Below are 24,879 nucleotides of genomic sequence, written 5' to 3'. Positions count from 1 at the left end.
TGAGAATTTAGAACTCATGCCTCAAAATGGGTGGCGGCATTTAGGTTGTAGATGTCTATGGGTTCTAGTAACCACTAACACAAGGTGGGCCGTGAGCTCGTCCACCCATCTGAGCAATAAATAAATAAATCCAATTATGTATATCGACACTTGAAAGGCAAACGTGACTAAGCGACAATAACTGCTGTGTACATAAGTGATAGGCAATAACCATATTCGATGCGCAAAAAAAAATTATTTCTAGGTCTATTAAAATAATTTCAATACTACAGCTAGATTCGTTAAAATAAGAATTTTTTCCGGTATTTCAACTATTTATAAATTAGTCTACTGTAAAGTTCACGCATTGTCGCTTAGGCATGTTTGCCTTTCCAGCGTCGATATATATGTACCTTATTTTCTGTACTAGGATCGATTCAATTGAGATTTACTTAACGAACTTCGATGGCATCAAGCCAGTCGCGCGATCGGAACATTTTACTCGTTCAAATAAAAGGATTTTTCAGTGCCGTTGTTAGTAAACCAAAAAATTCTCGCTTCAGATGTTAACCATTAACAATAATGCACTAGTGTATATTAAACAAGTAACCTTGACTCCGGCGCCGGATGTGATGTCATCGGATACGATTCATGTTTTTACTGTCACTAAATTTCCTGAAAAGCACGTGAATTGTTTTATTTCACGGTTTTAGAGTGGAAAACAAAATATTGATTACATATTACGTGATGGGCTGGAGGCATGCCGGTTTCCCTTTACGATACGTTTAGGCTGTTTGCATTAACGAAGATATTTTTGTGTTTCAAAATGGCCGACAACTGACATAACTAGACATTCTTAAAGTTAGTTACATCGTTAACTTACACATTAAAAAAACTCATTAAAAACTAGAGCTCTTTATAGCCGTTACGAAATGATAAAGCGATTATAATTGCACACAAACTTTTACTTTTTCTTTTTTAACCGTCTACAAATTGTTTAATCTATAAAATTTAAATTAGGCAATTTATCAAAAGATTACTGTTTAGGACTTACAGTAAACAGTTTTACGCGACGTTGTTATGCTAATAGTGGAAGAAAAAGTGAAATAATATTAAAAGTGTGAATTACCAACGGACCTTAGTCAAGTTATAAAACAACAAAAAAACAAAATGGCGATGGACACTATGGCAGTGGAATTGCCAGATTTAACCACAACTGCTCCTCCACCAGCCGCAGAAGAAACAGCCGAAGAAAAGTGAGTATCTTCTCATTCATGCCTTGTGTACGTCGTGTTTGCATTTAATATTCGCAAAAAAAATAAACCGTTACGACTTATCGGAACGATATTTTGTATTCAGTGTCGGATGCCCGATATCACACGGCACGTTCGCTCACACACATCACACTTCCGCCCGACACCGAGTCCTAATGATTCCGATTCGATACCCTCGTCCGGTTTCATGAACCGCAATGTTTACAATTATCTGTCTCATTTGTTATTCTACATTTCGATCTTGTTTGTTTACGTTGACAGACCTAAAGTTAGTTTAGCTTTAAAAGCATTTTTTTCCTATCTCGTATGACGCAAAAACTTTGTACCCCTTTTTACGAAAATTGCGCGGGCTGAGGAGTATGAAATTTATTTATAGACAATATAGAGAAGGGGTGCAGAATGCTAATATTTTTAAAAATTTATTCATTAATAATACATTAAATCAATATAAAAAACATTACACACACTACCGTGTATTTGACACAACACATATACTCTGTGTTTATTTTGAAAGACTGTGGTTAAATTGAAAATATATTAATATTGTTTGTCTTTAATATTACTTGTCCATAGTGTAGTCTTGGTGAAATCTGTGATTATAGAAGTATAATAGATATAATAGAAATATACTCATAGAGCTCACAGTCCACCTGATGTTAAGTGGTTACTGGAGCCCATAGACATCTACAACGTAAATGCGCCGCCCATCTTGAGATATAAGTTCTAAGGCCTCAGTATAGTTACAACAGCTACCCCGCCCTTCAAACTGAAACGCATTACAGCTTCACGGCAGAAATAGGCGGGGTGGTGGTGCCTACCCGTGCGGACTCACAAGGCGTCCTACCACCAGTAAAAAATAATATCCATTTTTCGGCATTACGAAACACACCGAACTGTGTACAAATTTAAATAATTCGAAGCACGTCTGAGCAACCTTTAGTTTTGGATGCGAACCAGAACCGATAAACGTGAATGCCGAATGTCAAACGAAATTTGACCTAACAGAAGAACGTTGGAACAATTCAAAAACGGTGCGTGACTAGATTTCAGTCTAGACTCTATAAACGACAATAACCTTTTTGATTCCTTTACATTTTGACTAGCTGACCCCCGGCAGACTTCGTAGTGCCTCAATCGATATATAAAAGACCTAAACTTTTGTATAAAATAAACTTAAACCAAACAAAAGGAGTCCATCCGACGGGGGATACATCAAAGGAAAAACAAAATTGTTACTTTTATTTAATTCCGAGCATTTTCATATTTATCTACCTTTTAAACCTTCTCTGGACTTCCACAAATAATTCAAGACCAAAATTAGCCAAATCGGTCCAGCCGTTCTCGAGTTTTAGCGAGACTAACGAACAGCAATTCATTTTTATATATATAGATTAAACCAATATTGACGTTGTCCGTGAACCAGTGTTACTACCGTCACCATTGGTAGAAAACAGAATCATGATTGAAATCAATGATACGAAGGTCCATTGTGTGAGAGCTCATAAAACGTAATGTACTTTTTCAAATGTAAAAGGGGATTGCCCACTCTCCATAGTGTGCTAGGCCCAAGATGGACATCAATTATTACTATAAAAATGTACTGATTCAAATTCTTAAATGACCGACCGATTAGTCTCCTCCCAGCGATAGGCAAAATTTACGAACGGCTCCTTCGGAAACGCCTCTGGGACTTCGTTACCGCGAACAAAATTCTAATAGACGAGCAGTTTGGATTCCGCGCCAAACACTCGTGCGTACAACAAGTGCACCGCCTCACGGAGCACATCTTAATAGGGCTAAATAGGCGTAAACAAATCCCGACCGGCGCCCTCTTCTTCGATGTAGCGAAGGCGTTCGACAAAGTCTGGCACAACGGTTTGATCTACAAACTGTACAACATGGGAGTGCCAGACAGACTCGTGCTCATCATACGAGACTTCTTGTCGAACCGTTCGTTTCGATATCGAGTAGAGGGAACTCGTTCTCGTCCCCGTCATCTGACTGCCGGAGTCCCGCAAGGCTCCGCACTCTCCCCGTTACTATTTAGTTTGTATATCAACGATATACCCCGGTCTCCGGAGACCCATCTAGCGCTCTTCGCCGATGACACGGCTATCTACTACTCGTGTAGGAAGATGTCGTTGCTTCATCGGCGACTCCAGACCGCAGTAACCACCATGGGACAGTGGTTCCGGAAGTGGCGAATAGACATTAACCCCACGAAAAGCACAGCGGTGCTATTCAAAAGGGGTCGCCCTCCGAATACCACTTCGAGCACCCCACTCCCCAGTAGGCGCGTAAACACCTCCGCCGTTAGCCCCATCACTCTCTTTGACCAGCCCATACCGTGGGCCCCGAAGGTCAAATACCTAGGCGTCACCCTCGACAGAGGGATGACATTCCGTCCCCACGTAAAAACGGTACGCGATCGCGCCGCGTTTATACTAGGACGACTCTACCCAATGCTTTGTAGACGAAGCAAACTGTCCCTCCGTAACAAGGTAACCCTCTACAAAACTTGCATACGCCCCGTCATGACGTATGCAAGCGTAGTGTTCGCTCACGCGGCCCGCACCAACTTGAAACCCCTTCAGGTAATACAATCCCGATTCTGCAGGATAGCCGTCGGAGCACCATGGTTCCAGAGGAACGTGGACCTCCACGATGACCTGGAGCTCGACCCCGTCAGTAAGTATCTACAGTCGGCATCGCTGCGCCACTTTGAGAAGGCGGCACGACATGAGAACCCTCTTGTCGTGGCCGCCGGAAACTACATACCCGATCCTGTAGACCGTTTGGTAAACCGTCGACGTCGCCCAAAGCACGTCATCACGGATCCTCCTGATCCACTAACGGTGCTTTTAGGCAATACAAGCACCGGTCACCGTCCTCGCCGAACCCGTCGCTTGCGACGAAGGGCTCGACGAGCGAATTAACCCACAGACACAGCCCACTGAGTTTCTCGCCGGATCTTCTCAGTGGGTCGCGCTTCCGATCCGGTGGTAGATTCTGCGAAGCACTGCTCTTGCTAGGGCGGTGTTAGCAATTCTCCGGTTTGAGCCCCGCGAGCTCACCTACACAAGCTAGGGTAAGCTGAAATAGCCTCTCAAGGCTATCAGCATAGGTAGGGAAAAAAAAAAAAAAAAAAATTCTTAAATGTATTGGATATCTAAAAAATATATTGAAATTGACGCCACTATTATAAAAAATATAATAAAAATAAAAACTCGTTTTGAGGTTAATTTTCTATATAAATAAGTGTCGGATTGTGAGATACTTCAAGAACTTTTCTTTTCTTAATGTTTAAGATGTTCCTAATGTATTTTTATCCAATAGGGTATAAAAACACACTTAATTCTTTAAATATCTATATTTTCTTCATCTTCATACACAATTAGTATCATCTAAAAATAGCAAAGGAGAGCATATACACGGTTTTAAATCTCGGTCAGGGTAAAACCACAATTCACACAATGTTTTTTAGTCGTAGTATGAAACGTTATTGATAAAAGTAAAATAAATCGAAGAAAAATCAGAACACATCCATTTTGTACGCAAGCACAACACCACAAGCAGCAAGCGAAGTGTCAGTCAGTGAGATTAAATTCAGTGTTGTCAGTATAAAGAAAAATAATTACATGAAATTCATATATCGATTATTTTTTTAAATAACCGATAATTGATTTATATCTTAATCTTTTTTTTACGAGTACACATTATTTTTTATGTTTTTGTTTTAGTTGTACATATTTAAATAACAATACTAGTAAAGTTTTTTTTATTGCTTAGATGGGTGGGCGAGCTCACAGCCACCCTGGTGTTGCTAAGTGGTTACTCGAGCCCACATACATCTACAACGTAAATGCGCCACCCACCTTGAGATATAAGTTCTAAGGTCTCAAGTATAGTTACAAGTTAAAGTCCAATGGGTATGTCTTCGATGTTATTTTATGTGCATAAAATCCATTAAAATCGTTTGATTAATGATAATACTTAAAATGATTTATTTATATGTTTTATTTATATACTCAAAATATTTACTTCATACGTAAAAGGATTTGAAGCTGGCAATATTTTTCCCGCAAAAATAAAAATCCTTGTTTTTTCAATAGAGTTACTTTTTTTAAACTACTTATTGTAAACTATAGTGGCGCTTATTTGCAAGAAAGTAAATGCATATTTATTTATGACAAAATTAATGCACAAAGTATTTTTTCTATAATCTATTGTCCGCTTTGGGCCGAAAATGGGCCATCCCCTTTCATTTTTATCCTATTTAAGCTGATAACAATGTTTGGTAATGTTGTCCTACGTACCTTTGAAGTGTTTTTGGAAAGAATTACTGCTAAGTTAAAAAAAACAACTAAAATACATCTGTAACCAAATTAAACATTAAGTATATCTTCGTATATCGTATATTAAGTAAATGTAATAATACGTGAAGAAAAAACTTTGTATCCCCATTTAATGCGCGTACGGAGGACTATGAAATTTCCCACACGTATAGGGAATATAGAGAAGGAGTGCAGAATGCTAATATTTTTTAAGCTATTGCATAGCTTTTATCGCGGGCCTTGAGCGCGGCGACCGAATCATGAAATTCTGTAACGAAAAAAACCTTACACCCCTCACTCCGCCTACCATGTAGCTCGCGTTCAACACATTCACACGTTGCGCTTGTGTAGTGTTTGTGAATAAGCGCGTAGCGTGACGTCACACTGCATGCTCATCATGAAAAGTCTGCCCATCTCTCTCTCGCGCGGTCTAGCTTATGAGTGTGAAGGGGACAGTTAAGGTTTTGCTTTTATTTATGTTTAATATAGAGTGGTCTTGTTTTATTATTTTTTTAATAATAAATTATCATTGTCTAATTATAATTGCATAAGTTGATAAACAATGCTATGCAATAGCTTTACCGCGGCAGTTCCCGAGTGCCACACGTTTTTTATTTATTAATTATGCATAAAAAATACATTAAATCAATAAAAACAAAACATTACACACACTACCATGTAGTTGACACACATACGAATTATACTCTTTGGTTTATTGCTTATAGTCTGTGCTCAAATTGAGAATAGATTAAATACTGTTTGTCTTTAATATTATTTGTCTATAGTACAGCCTTGGCGAAATCTGTGATTAAAGAAGTAAAGTTCAATAGAACCATAATAATGTTGAAACTTATAATTTAAATTAATAATTATAGTCGAATTTCGATTACTGAGCGACCACTAGTATTAATAATTAGTTGAATAATTGAAGCCATGATGACGTTTTGCGCATCTCAAAAGACACGAAAACAATAGAGGGACGACTGATGCGTATTGTATTTTCGCAGAATTGTCGTCAATGTCAAAAAGTATATGTCTGATTCTGACGGTAAACAATAAGAACGAGTTCGTGTTTTATGTCAATGTCTTATTTGTAATCGCAACCGGTTATGGCTTTTCCAATTATCAAAGCAAATTGTTTTCTCAAAATGGTATTTTTATAAATAAACGTTGAGGGTTACATACCGAATCGTACTCTATTAAAAATTAAAAATGAACCGCAAAATTATAATTTGCCTAATTACTGGTGGTTTCTATCGGAAGGGTGGGGCAGCCGTTGTAACTATACTGAGACCTTAAACCTCATAACATTCCCGATCCTGCGGACAGAATGGAAAGCAGTCGACGTCGCCCAAAACACGTCATCTCGGATCCTCCCGATCCACTAACGGTGCTTCTAGGTACTTCAAGCACCGGTCACCGTTCTCGTCGAAGCCGTCGCTTGCGACGAAGGGCTCGACGAGTAAATTAACTCTCAGACACAGCCCACTGAGATTCTCGCCGGATCTTCTCAGTGGGTCGCGTTTCCGATCCGGTGGTAGATTCTGCGAAGCACGGCTCTTGCTAGGGTTCGTGTTAGCAACGTCAGCAGGTTTGAGCACCGTGAGCTCACCTACAAACGTTAGGGTTACGCTGGAATAGCCTCTCAAGGCTACCAGCTTAGGTAGGAAAAAAAAAAAAAGACCTCGTATCTCAAGGTGGGTGGCGGCATTTACATTATATATGTGTATGGGCTCCGGTAACCGCTTAACACCAGGTGGGCTGTGAGCTCGTCCATCTAAGCGATAAAAAAAATTTAAAAATATAAAAACTCGTATCTTTACCTCGGAATTTTAAGCCACATAGTAGCAATGGCTGACGGCAGTGTTACGAAGCGTTATCGCATTTCAATTCAGCACCGTAACCGATTTCTCCTATATGAATAATTCGAAAATATAAGTTCTCATTTTAACTAACACTAGATGATGACCGAGCTTAGCTCGGTTTTTTTTTTTTTGATAACGCCATCTTGGTTAGTTGCCCTCAATTAAGAAAAATAGTATTATTATTCGCCAATACATGTAGGGAATTGTTGATTATTGAAAACACGAATAAAACAACATTTTCTGAAAATGAATCGTAGCTAGATCGATTTATCGCCCCCGAAATCCCCTGTATACTATATTTTATGAAAATCGTTGGAGCCGTTTCCGAAATTCAGATTATATATATAGAAGAATTGGTCGTTTAAAGGTATAAGATTTAAATCAATTTAAAAAAGTGGTTTCCAAAAATAAATATATTGAAATACATAATATTTATCCGTATATATCGCACATCTAGATCTAAAGAGGTATTAACTCAAAAAAGCACTTTTTTCAGAAAACACGAAAAACTGTTTTCTGTGTCCCCGTGCACTGCAGGAGCGTTTTGTTTTTATAGTTTACTTTATTTATACACAATAATACTTATCTTGTAGTAATTTAGTGTTCTATACACGTTATAAGGTAAAAAATTGCAATTTTTTAATTATTTCTCTTTTGCTTATTAATGTACGTATAATTGCTACACTAATTTGAGTTGAGCCTGTGTTGGTGAATTAAGTCTTTAGTTGACTCTCTTTTGAAGAGGCATTATACATTTAGAACGCAAAACTTTTTGAATTATTTATGATAAGTCCAATTGACAGAGTGTGCTGTGACCAACAGTAAGAGTATAATTTTGCTGATAAAAAATAAAAAAATAAAAAACTACTGCAGTCAATCAATATTGTGTATATTGGTTCTGTTATTATTAGTAGCATTAACTTATGTCAGTCTCATAAACCCAAATGGGTCATAGTAACTCTAAACAAAACATAAAATATATTGCAAACTAGAAAAAACAGTTTTAAATGCACATCTGAATCATTACAATTACTCTTAATGCTTATTCTTGTAGAATAAAAAACACTCTTATAAATAAGAAGTTATCACCCTTAAACTTCGGTTTAATCTAAATACTTGTCTATTAATAATGGCACATAAAAATAATCGTTAATAAAATACACCTTATTTATATTAATAGACTTTACTAGTATAATTTTAATACTAGGTACTGAAGAGCTTTGGTAATTCACTGTAATGAGATCTAACGAGCTAAAAATATTCCGATGACAATAATGCATTTAATTTTTATTACCGCCAAGAATATTCTTATAATAGATATCATAATAAGATTTTGGGATTACATTCTTATCAATCAAATCTTGAATGTCTTTTTGTTTTGCATCTGATAATGCAATTTTTTCATTGTAGGCTTGTGTTAATCCAATTGAAAATGTAGTCTGATTTATGGCTACCCCAGTTCCTCTTGTACGGAAAGCCCTCTTTTTCACACACACTTTTCTATAAGCTTCTTCAGCAAATTATGTTTTATAGAAAAATGTATCAGGGTGTTCTTTTTCAACTCTGAGTACCTTAATGTCATGCCACTTAATTTGATTTTTTTCTTCATCTACATTAAAATTCGTGCCCCATGATTCCTGTAGTGCTTTAACATCATAAAATTGATTGTAGGTCATTTCAACAACTTTGTATGGTTTTCCAGTCTTTTTTGCAGTGGTAATCAACGTTTTATATTGTTCTGGTATATAAATTGGGCCCGACTGCATATATCTTTTTATTTGTCTTTCAATCACACTATGTACGTTATCTCCTTCGTTCTGTGAATGACCGCGTATTAAAAACTTGTGAGTAATAGACTTAACTAGCAATTTGTTGACGGCATAGGCATAGGCAGATAAAAGAAACTTATTTTTTTGTTGGCCACCACAATTATCCGAATAGAAAATGACGTCAATTTCTTTGTTGGGATTTTGGTCTATCTTTGATTTAATGTAGTTAAGTACGCAGCTGCTAATTTCAATAGCTCCTCTCTTTCCCTCTGTTTCATCCCAAAAGTAGCATATGACATCTTTTGCCCTTAAATCGCTGATAGTAAAATTAAGGCAGTTGATCCTAGATTTATAGAAGAACAAGGATATTTGTCCTTTAGGAATCTGTAATACAGCCTGTAAGTCATAAACTGCTACGATTGTGCCATCTGTCCTATTCTTGTCATTTTCTTTTTCAGTTCTTACTAAATCTTTTTCTCTTAGATGCTCTTCATATTCCTGGATTAACTTGCACTTTTCTTCTTCGTTTGAATTCTTGTACCTTTCGCACAAATCGCATTGATCTTTCTTCGGCACGAAGAAAGAAATGTTAAATTCGGTATTGAAAATCCTGTTGAATGTAGAAGACGTGGCAACCGGTAGTCCATCCTCTTCACGAAGTTTTTATAATCTCGGTAGATATCTGCTAATGATTTATCACTTGCTATGAATTCTCTTGTTGTTTGGGCTCTCAAATAGTGTGATTCAATCCGGGGAATAGAATTTATAAAATCTTTAACGCTCTGTCTGATTTGTGGGTCAATAGTTGGATGATGATTGTGTTTTCCTCTAAAATCGGCTTGAATAATACCTGATTCTGTTTTCTTTGAATGTGCTGTTTTTATCGCTTTATTGCTCAAATCAAGAGTGGATTTGAAAAATGGCTTGCATACTCTTATTTTGGATCCATTAATCTCTAAGTAAAATGCATTGTTGAGAGCTCTAAAATTTTGTGTACTTGAGTACCGATATTTAGGCTTTATTTGTTGCGAGTGGCGTACTATAAATTCTCTTTGCCTTTCAAGATCGCTGAGTGCCCAATATGCGTCAAAGACCTGTTGTCTTGACATCTCGTCCACTTTATCTTTGCATTTTAGGCGACATTTGTCTCCACAGGGTGGTCCAACCTTTCTTTCTAGTATTAGTTTCTTAGATTTTGACAGGGACTGATAGGCTTTGCCAGAATTTCTCAGTTGTTTCGCAATTTTCGACTTCCACGTTGCTGGCTTGCGTACTCTCTTTTTGCCCTTTTTTTCGATCTCAATACACGATTCAGGAACCATAACATTTTCCGGGCCTACTTGCTTACTATCATCTTCGGTATCCGACGAACTCGAGTTGCTGCTGCTGGTGCTGGACGAAGTCGCCGATGATAATGAAGGTACGACCTTAGGTGGGAGCTCATTTTTGTTTAACAATTGAAAATTAGGATCTTCATCAGAGTCGTCAATATCACTTTCATCGCTCCGGATCGGTGAAATATAGTAGTTCGGGGCAACAGAATTTTGTTGTTTAGATGTGCTAGGTATAGATGTATTAACCGGTGTCAAGACAGCATGAGTTTCATTGGAGGAAACTTCATCACTTGATGATATTATCTTCAAGTCATCTTCCACGGTTGCATGTTGCGTAGAAGTGATAGGAGGACCGATATTTTCTTTATCCCGTTTTTTTACCATATTTACTAAAAATCGCCCGCGGTGCATTATTTTCCTGAAATATAAAATGTTTATGTTACGAGCATACAGAGTCACGTGCTCCAAATCGATTTAGAAAGCCGATAAAAAAACATTTTTAATCTTTTTAGCTATTTTGTAAAAATATATTTGTCGGAAACCATCTAAAGGGATCTAACTTGAAAAATTGGCAGTAAAAAAGGAATAAGATTTGTTAATGCTAAGATGAATATTAAATTGAACTATGACCTAAAAACTCCAATCGTCAATAACGAAATAAGTTTAATTTTGATAAGATTTTACAGATAAAGGAGGGCATAAATTATGACTCAACAAAACAGACACAACTACAAAATCAAAAATGTTTCAAGAATAGGGTAACAACTCAAATTAAAAATAAAAACTTTACTCACCTTGCCAGTAATACAGGTTTAACTCAAAATGATGCATCTATTTAATCTGCAATAACCATCTAAAAGGTGACAATTCAAAATAACTCAATTTTTTTTACGGAGAACACGTGTGCTCTGTTTGTAATTCTGATTGCAACTAGCGTTGTTTCCGTTTAGGCGCGAGAGGGGCTGGCTCGCTCGTTCAACAAAAGGGACTCTAGGTGCCATCTAGCGTTGAGTTTTGTACTTATTTTTAAATCTGTTTTATTGGTCAGATAGGTATCCGTATAGGAAATTTAATGGTGAGCATAACTCAATCATACAGATTTTTGACTTAACTCTCTTTAGATCTAGGTGTGCGATATGTATATTTGTCCGTAGATCTTGTAGGTTGTATGATGCTAAGTTCTCTAATGCTGACATCTTTTGCTTGTCACTTGTAGCATATAGAAAAGCTATTTTAAAATATTTATAAGGTGATTTAGCCCGATAAGTATTATAGTTTTATAGTGTAAGTTGATGTATAAAATAATATGTGCGTATTGTGTTGCTTTTGTTTTTTTGTAATTTAAATTTCTAAATTTCTCTTCTTGTTCACTTTCTAATTAAATGTGATTTTGATTGTGGAAACATATTTGGTTATTGTTTTAGCTATATTTTTTTAAAATATTATATATTTGTACTGTACTGTTTGTTTCCCAAATAAATAAATAATATCTGATCGATTTAAAAAAATAGATTTCTGTAATGACAGACTTAACGTTTCTACGTTGGAAGCTTAGACTCAAACACGGTATATCTCTTACGCGTTATTGTATAATGTAAGATTAAAGCACATTAGTGAGGCTTCTCAGGGCTTCGTTTATCGTCATTCTATAATTTGCGTTTCTTTCGTTTCACATAATTAAAACATGCGATGAATAAAAAGGTTATTTCTGCGATTTCAGATGATGAAGCCGTCGCGAACAACAACTATCCTTAAACACATTAAACACATTATCCTACTTGAATATTTTTTATCGCTTACATGGGTGGACGAGCTCACAGCCCACCTGGTTGTTAAGTGGTTACTGGAGCCCATAGACTTCTACAAAGTAAATGCGCCACAAACCTTGAGGTATAATAAGGTCTCAGTATAGTTACAACGACTGCCCCACCCTTCAAACCCGAACGCATTACTGCTTCACGGCAGAAATAGGCGGGACGGTGGTACCTACCCGTGCGGAATCACAAGAGGTCCTACCAATAAGATATCCCTCCTATCGTGCGCCTCTCTAACTAATAGATTGTAGATACTCGTGGTAGGACGTCTTGTGAGTCCGCACGGCTAGGTACCACCACCCTGCCGTGAAGCAGTGACGCGTTTCGGCTTGAAGACTGGAGCAGCCGTTGTACTGTAAAAGCTGAGACCCTAGAACTCATGTCTCAAGATGGGTGGCGGCATTTACAATGCTGATCTCTATGGGCTCCGGTAACCACTTAACACCAAGTGGGCCATGAGCTTGTCCACCCATCAAAGTAAAAAAAAAAGAAGCTTCTAGATTATTTTACTCACTCGTTATCATTGAGCCTAATGGCAATAACGTGGTCGACAGTTACACTGAAATCGATTCCCATATAAATTGTGCAAAACGTCATTGGAGGTCAGTAAATAACAAGACATTCCTGTGACTATTATGTAAAGCCGTTATTAAACTTGTAAACGTATCGCATTGTTTATTTAAATGTTTAACTATGTCCATACACGATGGACATACTTGATATAAAAAAATGTATGTAGTATGTACACCTTTAATAGTTTCGCTAAGCTATCTTCTTCTATATCGTTCCCTCACTGCTGAGGATCGCGACCACATGTGACTTTCCTCCACTGTGTTCGATCATGGGTGGCAAGGACCGCATGGTATAGATTATCATCAACCGCTTCCTTTACCAGATCTTACAATCTGGCTGGTGTTTGACCTCTATCTTTTCTCCCAGTGCCTCTTCAATCCTGAAGGTTGGCCGTTAGCTTCCTGTATTCATCTCTATCAGCAGCCAGCCGGAACAGCACTTCTTTCTTGGCTCAGCACGTCTCTCCGTCCACTTTGCCCAACGTATCTATCGTTCCTGAGCACGCGACCGAGATATTGTATCTTGCGCTTTTTGATAGAAGGCAACATTTTCCGGGACATATGAACGCGCTGAAGCACGGTTTCGTTCCTGACCCTCTGCGTCCAACTAATGCGTAACATGCGACGGTAGCATCACATCTAGAATGCCTGTAGGCGTCTTGTAGTGTCCTCTTTCAGGGTCCATGTTTCGCAACCATACATTGACCTCTATGCGACCCGAAATGAAGTTATTGTAAATAACCCGACATCGCTAAGCTATGATTTGTATTTATGAGATGGATTGTAAAAATAATGTATTTAATAAATAAGCTCTTGCTGGTCGAATTAATTAAAGTCAGTGTATTGTAAAAACTAAAATAAACCATTCTTACGTAGCAAACAGGTTAAAACCATTAAAACCTTTATATCGTCCTGTTGATCTCGGTCGGGATATGAAGTCAATGTTTTAAATTCTTTTTACATTTTCGAGTTATTCGGGCGATTTTATCTTGCTGAAAATTAAATTATAAAGATTATTTTCCATAAATAAAATACAGTTCAAGCTAATAAGAGCGTGTTATTTAAATGCTGGATCTTAGTTATGAAGAAGTACCTACTTTGTTCCCTCACCCTACGAATAACTTATCATTTATTCGTAGCCTTCACCCCGCTTTTCCGTAGTAATACATGCGTCAACCCGCTGAGTTTCTCGTCGGATCTTCTCAGCGGGTCGCGATTCCGATCCGGCAGTAGATACATTTTTTTTTTATTGCCGTATAGGCAGACGAGCATACGGCCCACCTGATGGTGAGTGGTTACCTTCGCTCATGGACGTCAGCAATGCCAAGGGCAGAGCCAAGCCGCTGCCTACAAACATTCGCGAAACTGCTGCTCTTGAGTCGTTAGGTCTCCTTGGGAGGCGCTCGGGTAGCTGTTAGTAAATCCCACCCCTCCTGGCTGAGCACGTACTCGTCCTTCGGGCCACCAATAATCTTTCCATCCTAAAAAACAACCATAGAATAGCTCGACTAGCCAACTCATACACTCTTTCATCTCTCTTCCCGTATTCCCATCGTGCATCAAAACTTTTTTGATCAAGTAAAAACATCACTCAAAATACAGAGTGATTCACTTTCGTAACAACAGCATTTTAATTGTTATAAACAGCTCCAGTTCGTACGCGACTCGTATTATGAACGCAACCTTTAAATACATCTGATTATGGACAAATTATAATAACATGCTATTCTAAATATATGACGGTATTTCAATGTAAGCATTAATTATCAATAAAATTCTGTTAATAGAATAATTTCAAAGTGTAAATTTGCAGCTATCCGCAATTAGAGAGCCCTTAAAATAAAAATACGCAATTCAATGTTTACGTAAAAGCTATTGTTCTGCAGTTGAAGAATCTTATAATCGACTTCGGCGAAGGGTGCGGGGGTGGTGTGACGTCATGCGTCAATGACGGGCGGCCCGGTGGCGCCGAGCCAAACTCCCCCTTCACGCCCTTGGAGCGGAGCGCGACCCCTACCGCTATTAGCTCAGAATCTACCCCGCAACATGTTGCTATCACACCGATGAAGTGTTTTGTGTCGGTGACCTTTTCCGACTATTACCTATCTAACTATACACTGTATACAATAAAATCAATGAGGGAATAGATTTTTTTTTTTACACGGAAATTTTACGGGAAAATATTTACCGTTTTTCTGATATTTAATCTATATCTATACTTCTATACTAATATATAAATCTACAGTGGTTTTTACGGATGTTCCTTTATAACTAATGAACCATGCATCCGATTGACTTGAAACTTGGTATCCATGTAGAAAATACATGTACTTAATGGATAGGCTAATATTTATATGATTGTTGGACTGCGGGACCTCTAGTAATTAACAATCGCCATGTATTGTTTATGTAACTGTGTGTGGTACGCTGTATGAACTATGTAATTAGATCTTCAAGAAAGATTATCATACAAACAAGTTTTAGTTAGATAGCAAAAAATATCATTAGTGTAAAGGAATTCAACTCCAAATCTTTGTAAGAGAAAAAATTAACGTACCAGGTAACGAAGGCGAAGATTGTAGTACAGAATTCCGTGACAAAACAAGAGATAAGATAAAAAGACGTACGCGTGAATGTTATACGTGAACCAATAAGCAAACGTTCTCAGAAAAGACCGCATTGCAGGAATTAAAAAAAAAAAACCTCTATTTTCGTACAAAATAAATATTAATTGGATAAACAATATTAATTTATTTCACGGTTTTTCCTGTTTAAACACACACACACTAAAACGAAATAGGTTTTGATGTAACAACACTATTTGTTTTGTTACGAGGCCTTAATATATAATATAGTTGGTCGGTTGGTCGGTGTTTTTAAAATATCTATATATTAATACGTGAAACCGAAATTTTGTACCCCTATTTACGAAAATTGCGCGGACAGAGGAGTATAAAATTTCTCACACTAATAAAAAACATAGAGAAGAAGTGCAGAATGCTAATATTTTTTTTTAATTATGCATAAAAAAATCTTTAAATCAATAAAGAAAACATTACACACGCTACCATGTATTTGACACACACACACGCATACCTATATATTTATTCTTAAAGTCTGTGGTCAAATTGAGAATAGATGATGAAATATAGAAGTATAGTCTTTGACAATAGAACCAAAATTATGTCCAAACTTAATTTCAATTAATTATAGTCGAATTTCGACTACAGAGGGGGCACTAGTATCTAGTTATTGTCTGGAAGATGTGCTTTAGGAACCAAGGTACTTTTCTGTTCCTTCTTCTTCATACTTGTCTTGTAGACTCGGATCAGCATGTATATAAGTTATGTATATGTTTATACGACCGTATCAAACATTCTTCTCATTCGAGCAATTTAGATTGGTGAAGTTTAATATACAAACTAAAATATTACAAAACTGAAGAGTTTGTTTGTTTGAGCGCGCTAATCTCAGGAACTACTGGTCCGATTTGAAAAATTCTTTCAGTGTTAGATAACCCATTTATTGAGGAAGGCTTATAGGTATAGGACTTATATAACGTCACGGTAAGGCAAAATACAAGTGGAGCACCAATAAAGAATGTTACAAAATAAGAGTTTAAATAGCTCCTTAACATTCTATAATTCAAAAATATTTTCACTTTCTACGTAAATGAAGTGGGGGTAACATTTTGCGTTATGCCAAAGTAACTATTCCACGCGTACGGAGTCACGGTCAAAAGCTAGTATACAGATAAGTTGATATGATTAACTCTGTCAAGCGTCTGTGTTAGAACTTATTAAATCTTATTTATCCGGAAGAATCCAAAAGGTAGACGTTAAAGGAAAGAGATCTTCCGGTGTCTTACTTAATATGGGTGTTCCTCAGGGTTCCATATTGGGTCCCTTCTTATTTCTTGTGTATATCAATGATTTACCAAAGTTTATTGAAACCCGTCACGAGGTCGTATTATTCGCTGATGACACATCCTTATTGTTTAAAATTAAACGACAATTGGAAGATTATGACGATGTGAATGATGCTATCTCGCGCGTGGTACATTGGTTTAGTGTTAATAATCTGTTATTAAATAACAAAAAAACAAAATGTATAAAATTTACCACACCTAATGTTAGACAAGTAGACACTAATATCATTGTAAGTGGAGAGACACTGGAGCTTGTTGATTCGACAGTTTTTCTTGGTATAACAGTTGATTCCAGGCTGCAGTGGGGTCCTCACATATGCAAGTTAGCGAATAGACTTAGTTCTGCAGCGTTTGCGGTAAAAAAAATACGAACGTATACTGATGAAGATACGGCACGTCTAGTTTATTTCAGTTATTTTCATAGTGTTATGTCCTATGGCATTTTGCTATGGGGCAATGCTGCCGATGTCGAAACGATTTTCATCCTGCAGAAGAGGGCTATTCGTGCTATTTATAATATGCACCCGAGGGAATCCTTGAGGGACAAGTTTAAGGAAATCAAAATTCTAACTTTAGCGTCCCAATACATTTTTGAAAATTTATTGTACGTGCGTAAAAACATTGTAGAATTCCCCAGAGTCTGCGATTTGCATAATGTGAACACTAGGAACAAACATAGGCTTGCGTTGCCGGCGGCTCGAATTAAGAAAATAAGCAACTCTTTCAGGGGGCTGGGTGTACAGCTTTTCAACAAGATCCCACAAAACGTTCAACTACTACCTGTTCATAGATTTAAGAAAACTGTCAAGGAACGTTTGTGCAACAAGGCATATTATAAAGTTAAGGATTTTTTACTAGATGGCACTACGTGGGAATGAGGCGTTCGCTCCTGGCCTTTTCATTTTTCATTATTATTATTATTTATTTGAATTGTATTTTTTTGACTTGTTTTTTTGTATACTGTAAATATGTTTTCTTGTTTAAATTATTTGATTCGACTTTCCGATCGCTACCAAACGTATCAGCTAGGACACTAGTACAATCTGTGTGCTTAGTGTGAGTTTTTTAACGTTCTCGATGGCGTAAACGTTAACTCAAAATTGTATGGAGTTGGAACGTTTGCCTACGTTTGCCGCTAGGGGCGCTATTCCAACTGCATACAAATTTGAGTTAACTTTTACGTTATCGAGAACTTTAAATACTCGCACTAACCTAAAAAACAGTCAAACCGCTTCGGAGTGTGTAGAGGACGTACATACATACATACATACATCGACTTTTATTTATTTATTATTTTTTAGATGGGTGGACGTACTCACAGCCCACCTGGTTGTTAAGTGGTTACTGGAGACCATAGACGTCTACAAAGTAAATACGCTACCCACCTTGAAATATAAGTTCTAAGGTCTCAGTATAGTTACAACGGCTGTCCCACCCTTCGAACCGAAACGCATTACCGCTTCACGGCAGAAATAGGCGGGGTGGTGGTACATACCCGTACGGACTCACAAGTGGTCCTATCACCGATAAAGAATTGGAATTTGAGCGTTTCCAAAAATCAGAGTTTAAGTTTATAAATATTTCTCACTACTACGTACTAAGTAATTTAATAATATATTGTTTAATGTTGTTTTCGTTCTAATAATAGTGCATTACAAAAAGCGTATTCATAGGACGTGACCGGCATAATATGAAACAGCTTCACGTAGTCCTGTGTTAATTTACACATATAAATATTTACGTTCTTTATTGATAGTTACTACTAAAATAGAATACACACGTGACGGTCGCCGTTATAATTGGATCTCTTGTTCTATCCTCAAATAGGTGGGAATGTGTTGATATAAGGGATCTTCGTTTTCTAGTCACAAGTTTTCAGGCCAAGGACGCGGTTGCTGGAAGTCGCGAAGTTTAAAATTACAATATTATATATATATATTTATATACGTGGAATGCGTAGAACGCTCGCGGTAACGTCATTAAGAATTAAAATTAGTTTGTGTCCCCAATCAATAGTATATTTATAAACGTAGGTACAAAGATATTTGAATTATTTCTGATACGTCACAGCTGGCTTTAATCCAAATCGGAATTCGTTTGTTGGTTTATTATAATATAGCGACCCGCCCTCGCTTCGCTTCGGAAACATTAAAACACACATGAAACCAAAAAAAAAAATTAAAAAAAAAAATTAAAAAAAATTGCCTATGTTCATCAGGGACAATGTCGGCTTCTAATGGAAAAATAATTTTTCAAATCGGCCCAGTAGTTTCGGAGCCTATTCGAAACAAACAAATCTTTCTTCTTTATAATATTAGTATAGATTGTCTTACTGTATGAGGAAAGGTATAGGTATACATATATGAATTTGTCGGAGCCACATCAAAACATCCACGTTGAGATGTGAGGTATGCCGTGCTTGGTAACCTTGTACGATTTTTTTTATTGCTTAGATGAGTGGACGAGCTCACAGCCCACCTGGTCTTAAGTGGTTACTGGAGCCCATAGACATCTACAACGTAAATGTGTCACCCACCTTGAGATATATGTTCTAAGGTCTCAACTATATTTACAACGGCTGCCCCACCCTTCAAACCGAAACGCATTACTGCTTCACGGCAGAAATAAGCAGGACGGTGGTACCTAACCGCGCGGACTCACAACAGGTCCTACCACCAGTAATTACGCAAATTATAATTTTGCGGGTTTGATTACAAAAATGTCGCATAAAACAAATAGCCTTTCAACTGTCGATGAGTAAAACGAAACTACTTCAAATTATATAATATGTATAAACAACAACAATAATTATCACGTACATATGTTTTTCTTAAAGATATGAAAGACTGCTGCGTCGTGCCAAGTCCGAAGATCTGAGCGAGGTATCTGGGATCGGATGTCTGTATCAGAGCGGCGTGGATCGACTGGGTCGGCCCGTGGTCGTCTTCATCGGGAAATGGTTCCCCATCGGGGACATAGACTTGGAAAAGGTAAGCTCTTAGAAACTAAACTGACTTAGCTAAAGAATAGACTATAGTAAGGCTTGGAAAAGGTAAGCTCTTAGAACATAAACTGACTTAGTAAAAGAATAGACTAGAGCAAGGATGAGCTAGACGCGGCCCGCGTTTCTATGCATTTCTAAAATTGAATTTATTTAATCGATTTTTCCCATCAATTCGTTTTTCTGTTCTTTTCTTGTTTGTTTTTAATAGAAAAATATAGTTTCGTAAATTATTAAAAAGAGTTAACCTATGTGAGATTTAAACAAAACAATAATTTTATAACTTAGCTCTAATATCCTGACTGGTGTTGACAGTGTTAAAAAAATATGAAATTAAATTTCAACTGGGTTTTAACGTTTATTTTAGCGTGTTTTTTAAAATTTTTAAACTACATACGTTACGGCTCAGTCTTGCGTTAATTTTTTTATTTTCTTGTTACCGACATTTAAAATACCCTACTTAGTGTTATCTGCGATCCTCTTATCGTGAAGCTGTAAAGCCCAGTCAAATAAACTGTGAAACCTCAAGATACTTTTAGTATTTCTGTGTGCGAAGAAATGAAATATAAAAAATATGTGTATACAGATAAAATAGACTGTAGTTAACACAATATTCAAATGTCGATAAATACGATATCTTAGATGTCTACCTACGCCGTCGAAAATTGTAAACTATTCGAAACGTTCTAAATAATAAAATGAAAATGGTAAATGTGAGATTAAACCGTAAAATCAGTTTCATTGTCTGGTATAAACCCCTAGTGGTGTGGCAACATTTTCAACCAAAGTAGACAAATATACATAACACACAATTGAAATTTAAGAGTATTCAAAGAGCCATTTTCTTTTAGCGTATTATATTTTTAAAGGCTTGTGTTTCAAAAATATTTACTCGTCTCTTACAAAGCGAGATAATAAGTAATATTCCGTGCCTAAACTAAACATTTCTCTGAAGAGCCGTAGCCGAGGAGTTTAACCCATAGAGACAGCCCATTGAGTTCCTTGCCGGATCTTCTCAGTGGGTCGCGTTTGTGATCCGGGGGTAGATTGGAGCACTACTCTTGCTAGGGTTAATGTTAGCAACTTCATTAGATTTCAGCCCCGTGAGTTCACTTACTTGTTAGGGTTATGCTGAAATGGCCCCTCAAGTTCATCAGCTTAAGTAGGAAAAAAAGGAGTCAAAGAGCCGCGCCTTCCCGACCTTTGGCCTAAACTAACAAAGCATATATTTCAGACTGCGGGAACTCGGTCCTTTGGAGCGCAAAATATTGATTGTTGGTTAATTTTTTTTCAGGCACTGCTATACCTGATCAAACTCCTGGATCCGATCGTGCGCGGTGACTACGTGATCGCGTACTTCCACACGCTGGCCTCGTCGGCGAACCATCCGCCCTTCTCGTGGCTCAAGGAGGTGTACACGGTGCTGCCTTACAAGTACGTTGATTCTAATAGCCCTCTCGGCACTTGGTTGACGAACAGTCTTCCTGTTAACGCTAGTTTCTAAATCTAACAGAATTGCTTGATAGTTAAATCACCATCATAGTCGGTTACTCTTGGCAGAGCAGTCAGAACTGTTTGATGATTATGAATGATGAATGAATGATTTATTTTATTTCAGACAACAATAAGTCCATATGTGTACATAGTATCATTAAAACATACTTAAAATTAACAAAACCAATCAAATAAAAAAGATACATTTATTAAAAGTAATTCATCATAGTCATATTCTTTACATCATAGTCTTTACAATTCGTAATTTACTTCTTCAGGTGATCCGTTTGCTGTTTCAGTTCGAGTAGATTCGATTACTAACTGCTTTCGTGTCATCTCTGCATCGCTTTTATAATTTTTTTTTTTTTTTTCTTGCTTAGATGGTTGGACGAGCTCACAGCCCACCTGGTGTTAAGTGGTTACTGGAGCCTATAGACATCCACAACGTAAACGCGCCACCCTCCTTGAGATATAAGTTCTAAGGTCTCAAGTATAGTTATAATGGTTGCCCCACCCTTCAAACCGAAACGCATTACTGTTTCACGGTAGAAATAGGCAGGGTGGTGGTACCTACCCGCGCAGACTAACAAGAGGTCCTACCACCTGGCTTAGGGATTTCAAGTATTGTTTGAAGAAGAACGTCCCACAATGCCCGGGGAATCACAAAGAACGGTTTCTAAAGTTGAAAAGTTCACCGAATGTTCATAGTTAGTGAGAACGAACTCTGCTCCGGTCGTGAAGAATGAGATTACCACGAATTGAATTTAAAACAATTCCTCGGGGCGCCCCTCGACCAGCATGGCTGATGACGCCGTATCACGAGCGCGCTTCGTCATCAAACGATACCTTAGTCTTGTGCTTCGGCGATAATCACGACCGATGATATACGGAAGGTGAGCCTCAGGCACCTAAATAACTTACTAGAAGTAAGGTGCCCACAAGAGAAGCTACCACAACCCTGCCTATTTCTGCCGTGAAGCAGTAATGCGTTTCGGTTTCAAGGGTGGGTCAGCCGTTGTGTTATAAAAACGAATATCTTAGAACTCATTTCACAAGGAAACAAATCAGACAGCCGCGTATTTCAAATCTGCATAATGTAAAAAGCCTAATTTTATGTTCACAGATACAAGAAGAATCTAAAAGCTTTCTACATTGTTCATCCTACGTTCTGGACTAAGGTGAGTGGCACATTTAATATGAATATATATGAGGCCGTCAGCGCAAAAGTGGCCTAAGCTTGTAGGTGAGCTCACGGGGCTCAAACCGGAGTGATGCTAACACTGACCCTAGCAAGAACCGTACTTCACAGAATCTATCACCGGATCGGAAACGCGACCCACTGAAAAGATCCGGCGAGAAACTGAGTGGACTGTATCTATGGGTGGCTAGACCACTTTTGCGCTGACGGCCTCATATAACGGCGTAGGCGATAGGTCGGCGACACAGACGTCATCAGTAAGGCTCCCCGGTAGGGGGGCAATGACGTAGATTCGAAGTCTCAACTGTTAACACTTCTCAATTGGTCATGAACGGTGGGTGTTTCCCGAGCGCTATGACATGTCCTTCTTCAAACGAGGCTTGTGGAGAGTATTGAACCTTAAGCAGCGGCTTGGCTCTGCCCCTGGCATTGTCACGTCCATGAGAGACGGTGACCACTCACCGTCAGGTGGACCGTATGTTCGTCTGCCTGCATATTAAAAAAAAAATGAAGTGATTTTAATAATTATAATTTAAGACAAGTGAACTAGTGGCTTGAGCTCCGATCTGCATTGTGTATTCTCAAAAAATGCGAGTGAGCCACTAGAGTCCGTTCCGTTATTATTGAATGGCTCACCTAGTTTTAAATGGTTACTGGACGTGGCTAGTGGACCCCATAGACCCACCTTGACACATGGGTTCCAAGTCTCAGTTCTACACTACATAGGATGTCCCACTTCTTATACCGAAACGCTTTACTGCGACGGAATTAAGCAGGGTAGTGGTACCTGCCCCCGCTCAGCCCCCGTAGGGACTATCAGGTGGCGGGTGCGGGGGCGCCCGGTACTCGACTGTCGGTCCGGTGGTGGGGCGGTGCAAGGTGGCTCCTGTGCGCCACCCACGGTGTATCTCCCGAAATTACGTCCTTCGGGATTTTTCTGGAGATGAAATCCCGTCTTATCATCAGGACGGGTACCGGCGAAGGCGGACTTACGGCGCGCACTGCGGTACCGTAGGTCTGGTGTAGCCGGTGTGGTGGAGCTCGATGGGGTTTAGTCGGTAGTCGTTCTGCGGGGCAAGTACTTCGCGCGCCTTTTTCAAGGCGTAGTCTCTTGCGAGGAATTCGGGGAGGTGGAGGACCTTGGCCCTCCTTGTCCCCCTCTTCCTCTCAGGAGGCGTCGTAGTCCGACATAACCCGGTTCGTTACCCCCCCGGACCGGGTATCCGTAAATGGATTCCCCAGCGTTAAAAAAAAAAAAAAGGGTAGTGGTACCTGTCCGCGCTTTCAGAAGACTCCTTACCAGCAGCGAATAAAATGTCGCCTTAATAAATAGAGTTCATATATAGGCTGGTAGTAGAATGCGTAATGTAAGTCTACCGAGGCATGTACCACCATCTCGTCCATTTTTGCCGCAAAGCAATTACCCGTTCCGGTTGGATGGTTGGGATATTTCGACCTCATGTCTAAACGTCAGTGGCGGCATTCGCGTGGTGTGAGTCCACGCGGGTAGGTACCACCGCCGTGAGCTCGTCCACCCATCTAAGCAATAAAAAACAAAAACAAAAAATACTTCAAACACATTAGGATATTAATAATATTAGATGCGATGAGTGTCCGGTTCATAACAGCCTGCGTCTGCTTGCTCCCAGATGATGACGTGGTGGTTCACGACGTTCATGGCGCCGGCGATAAAGGCCAAGGTCCACAGTCTGCCCGGCGTCGAGTACCTGTACTCCGTCATGCCGCGCGACCAGCTCGAGGTGCCGGCCTTCGTCACGGAGTACGACATGACGGTTAGTGCCACACGTGAACAAATCTCCGTAATCTCAACTTAAAATAAACAACAAAGACATGCGGCCGTCACTTTCTTTATGGTATGGGTGAGTGAACGTGGTCACGGATCATCAGGCTACCGAAACCTGTAGACATCACGCCGTGGGCCGTGAGGTCAAACTCTCCATCGTCCTGTGTTGCTGCCCAATCTCCAATGAAACCCTTAGTCCTAACGAGATGGGACGAACCGTCCCTATTCCAGGACACCACACTGGCCGTACACATCAGGACTATTAATTAGAAGCATAAAATTATTACACGAGAATGATATATCGTCTTCTCGCATTAAGACTGTATAATCTCAAAACTTACTAATTTTATAGGAGAATATTTTAAAGGTTTAACATGTGATATTTTTAATATTAATCATCTTTGCAACATTTATTTTTTATTTTTTACTAGTTACATTATCTGTATTTAAAAATAAGATAAAATTATTTATTAATTTTGTTAATAGTAGAACAACGCTTTTTTGACAGTATTT

The 24,879-nt window shown here is 38.5% G+C and overlaps 2 protein-coding genes across 6 annotated transcripts in view; one reads left to right on the top strand and one right to left on the bottom strand.

Annotated features, from left to right (window-relative positions):
* The window catches only part of Gdap2 (ganglioside induced differentiation associated protein 2), a 117,846-nt gene that overhangs the window by 89,573 nt on the left and 3,394 nt on the right, over positions 1–24,879 (top strand). For all 5 annotated transcript variants that reach the window (XM_089729660.1, XM_089729662.1, XM_089729661.1 and 2 more), the window contains exons 8-11: positions 19,706–19,859; positions 21,165–21,304; positions 22,488–22,542; positions 24,212–24,355. In XM_089729660.1, coding sequence (XP_089585786.1) covers positions 19,706–19,859; positions 21,165–21,304; positions 22,488–22,542; positions 24,212–24,355 — 493 coding nt within the window. The remainder of the gene's footprint in view (positions 1–19,705; positions 19,860–21,164; positions 21,305–22,487; positions 22,543–24,211; positions 24,356–24,879) is intronic.
* LOC149502289 (uncharacterized) lies at positions 8,321–11,487 on the bottom strand. The gene is made up of 2 exons (XM_089729668.1): positions 11,350–11,487; positions 8,321–10,973 (listed from the first exon to the last, which is right to left on the bottom strand). The coding sequence occupies exon 2, from the start codon at positions 10,964–10,966 to the stop codon at positions 9,725–9,727; it is 1,242 nt and encodes a 413-aa protein (XP_089585794.1). The 5' UTR covers positions 10,967–10,973; positions 11,350–11,487; the 3' UTR covers positions 8,321–9,724.

This window comes from Bombyx mandarina, chromosome 09 (genome assembly GCF_030267445.1).
Source record: "Bombyx mandarina strain Sakado chromosome 09, ASM3026744v2".
NCBI lineage: Eukaryota > Metazoa > Arthropoda > Insecta > Lepidoptera > Bombycidae > Bombyx > Bombyx mandarina.
The sequence above is the reverse complement of the archived record's forward strand: the minus strand, read 5'-3'. Positions and strand labels throughout refer to the sequence as shown.

Bases quoted from the DNA above. Each gene is read 5' to 3' on its own strand.
- LOC149502289 (XM_089729668.1), bottom strand. From the start codon at position 10,966: ATGCACCGCGGGCGATTTTTAGTAAATATGGTAAAAAAACGGGATAAA.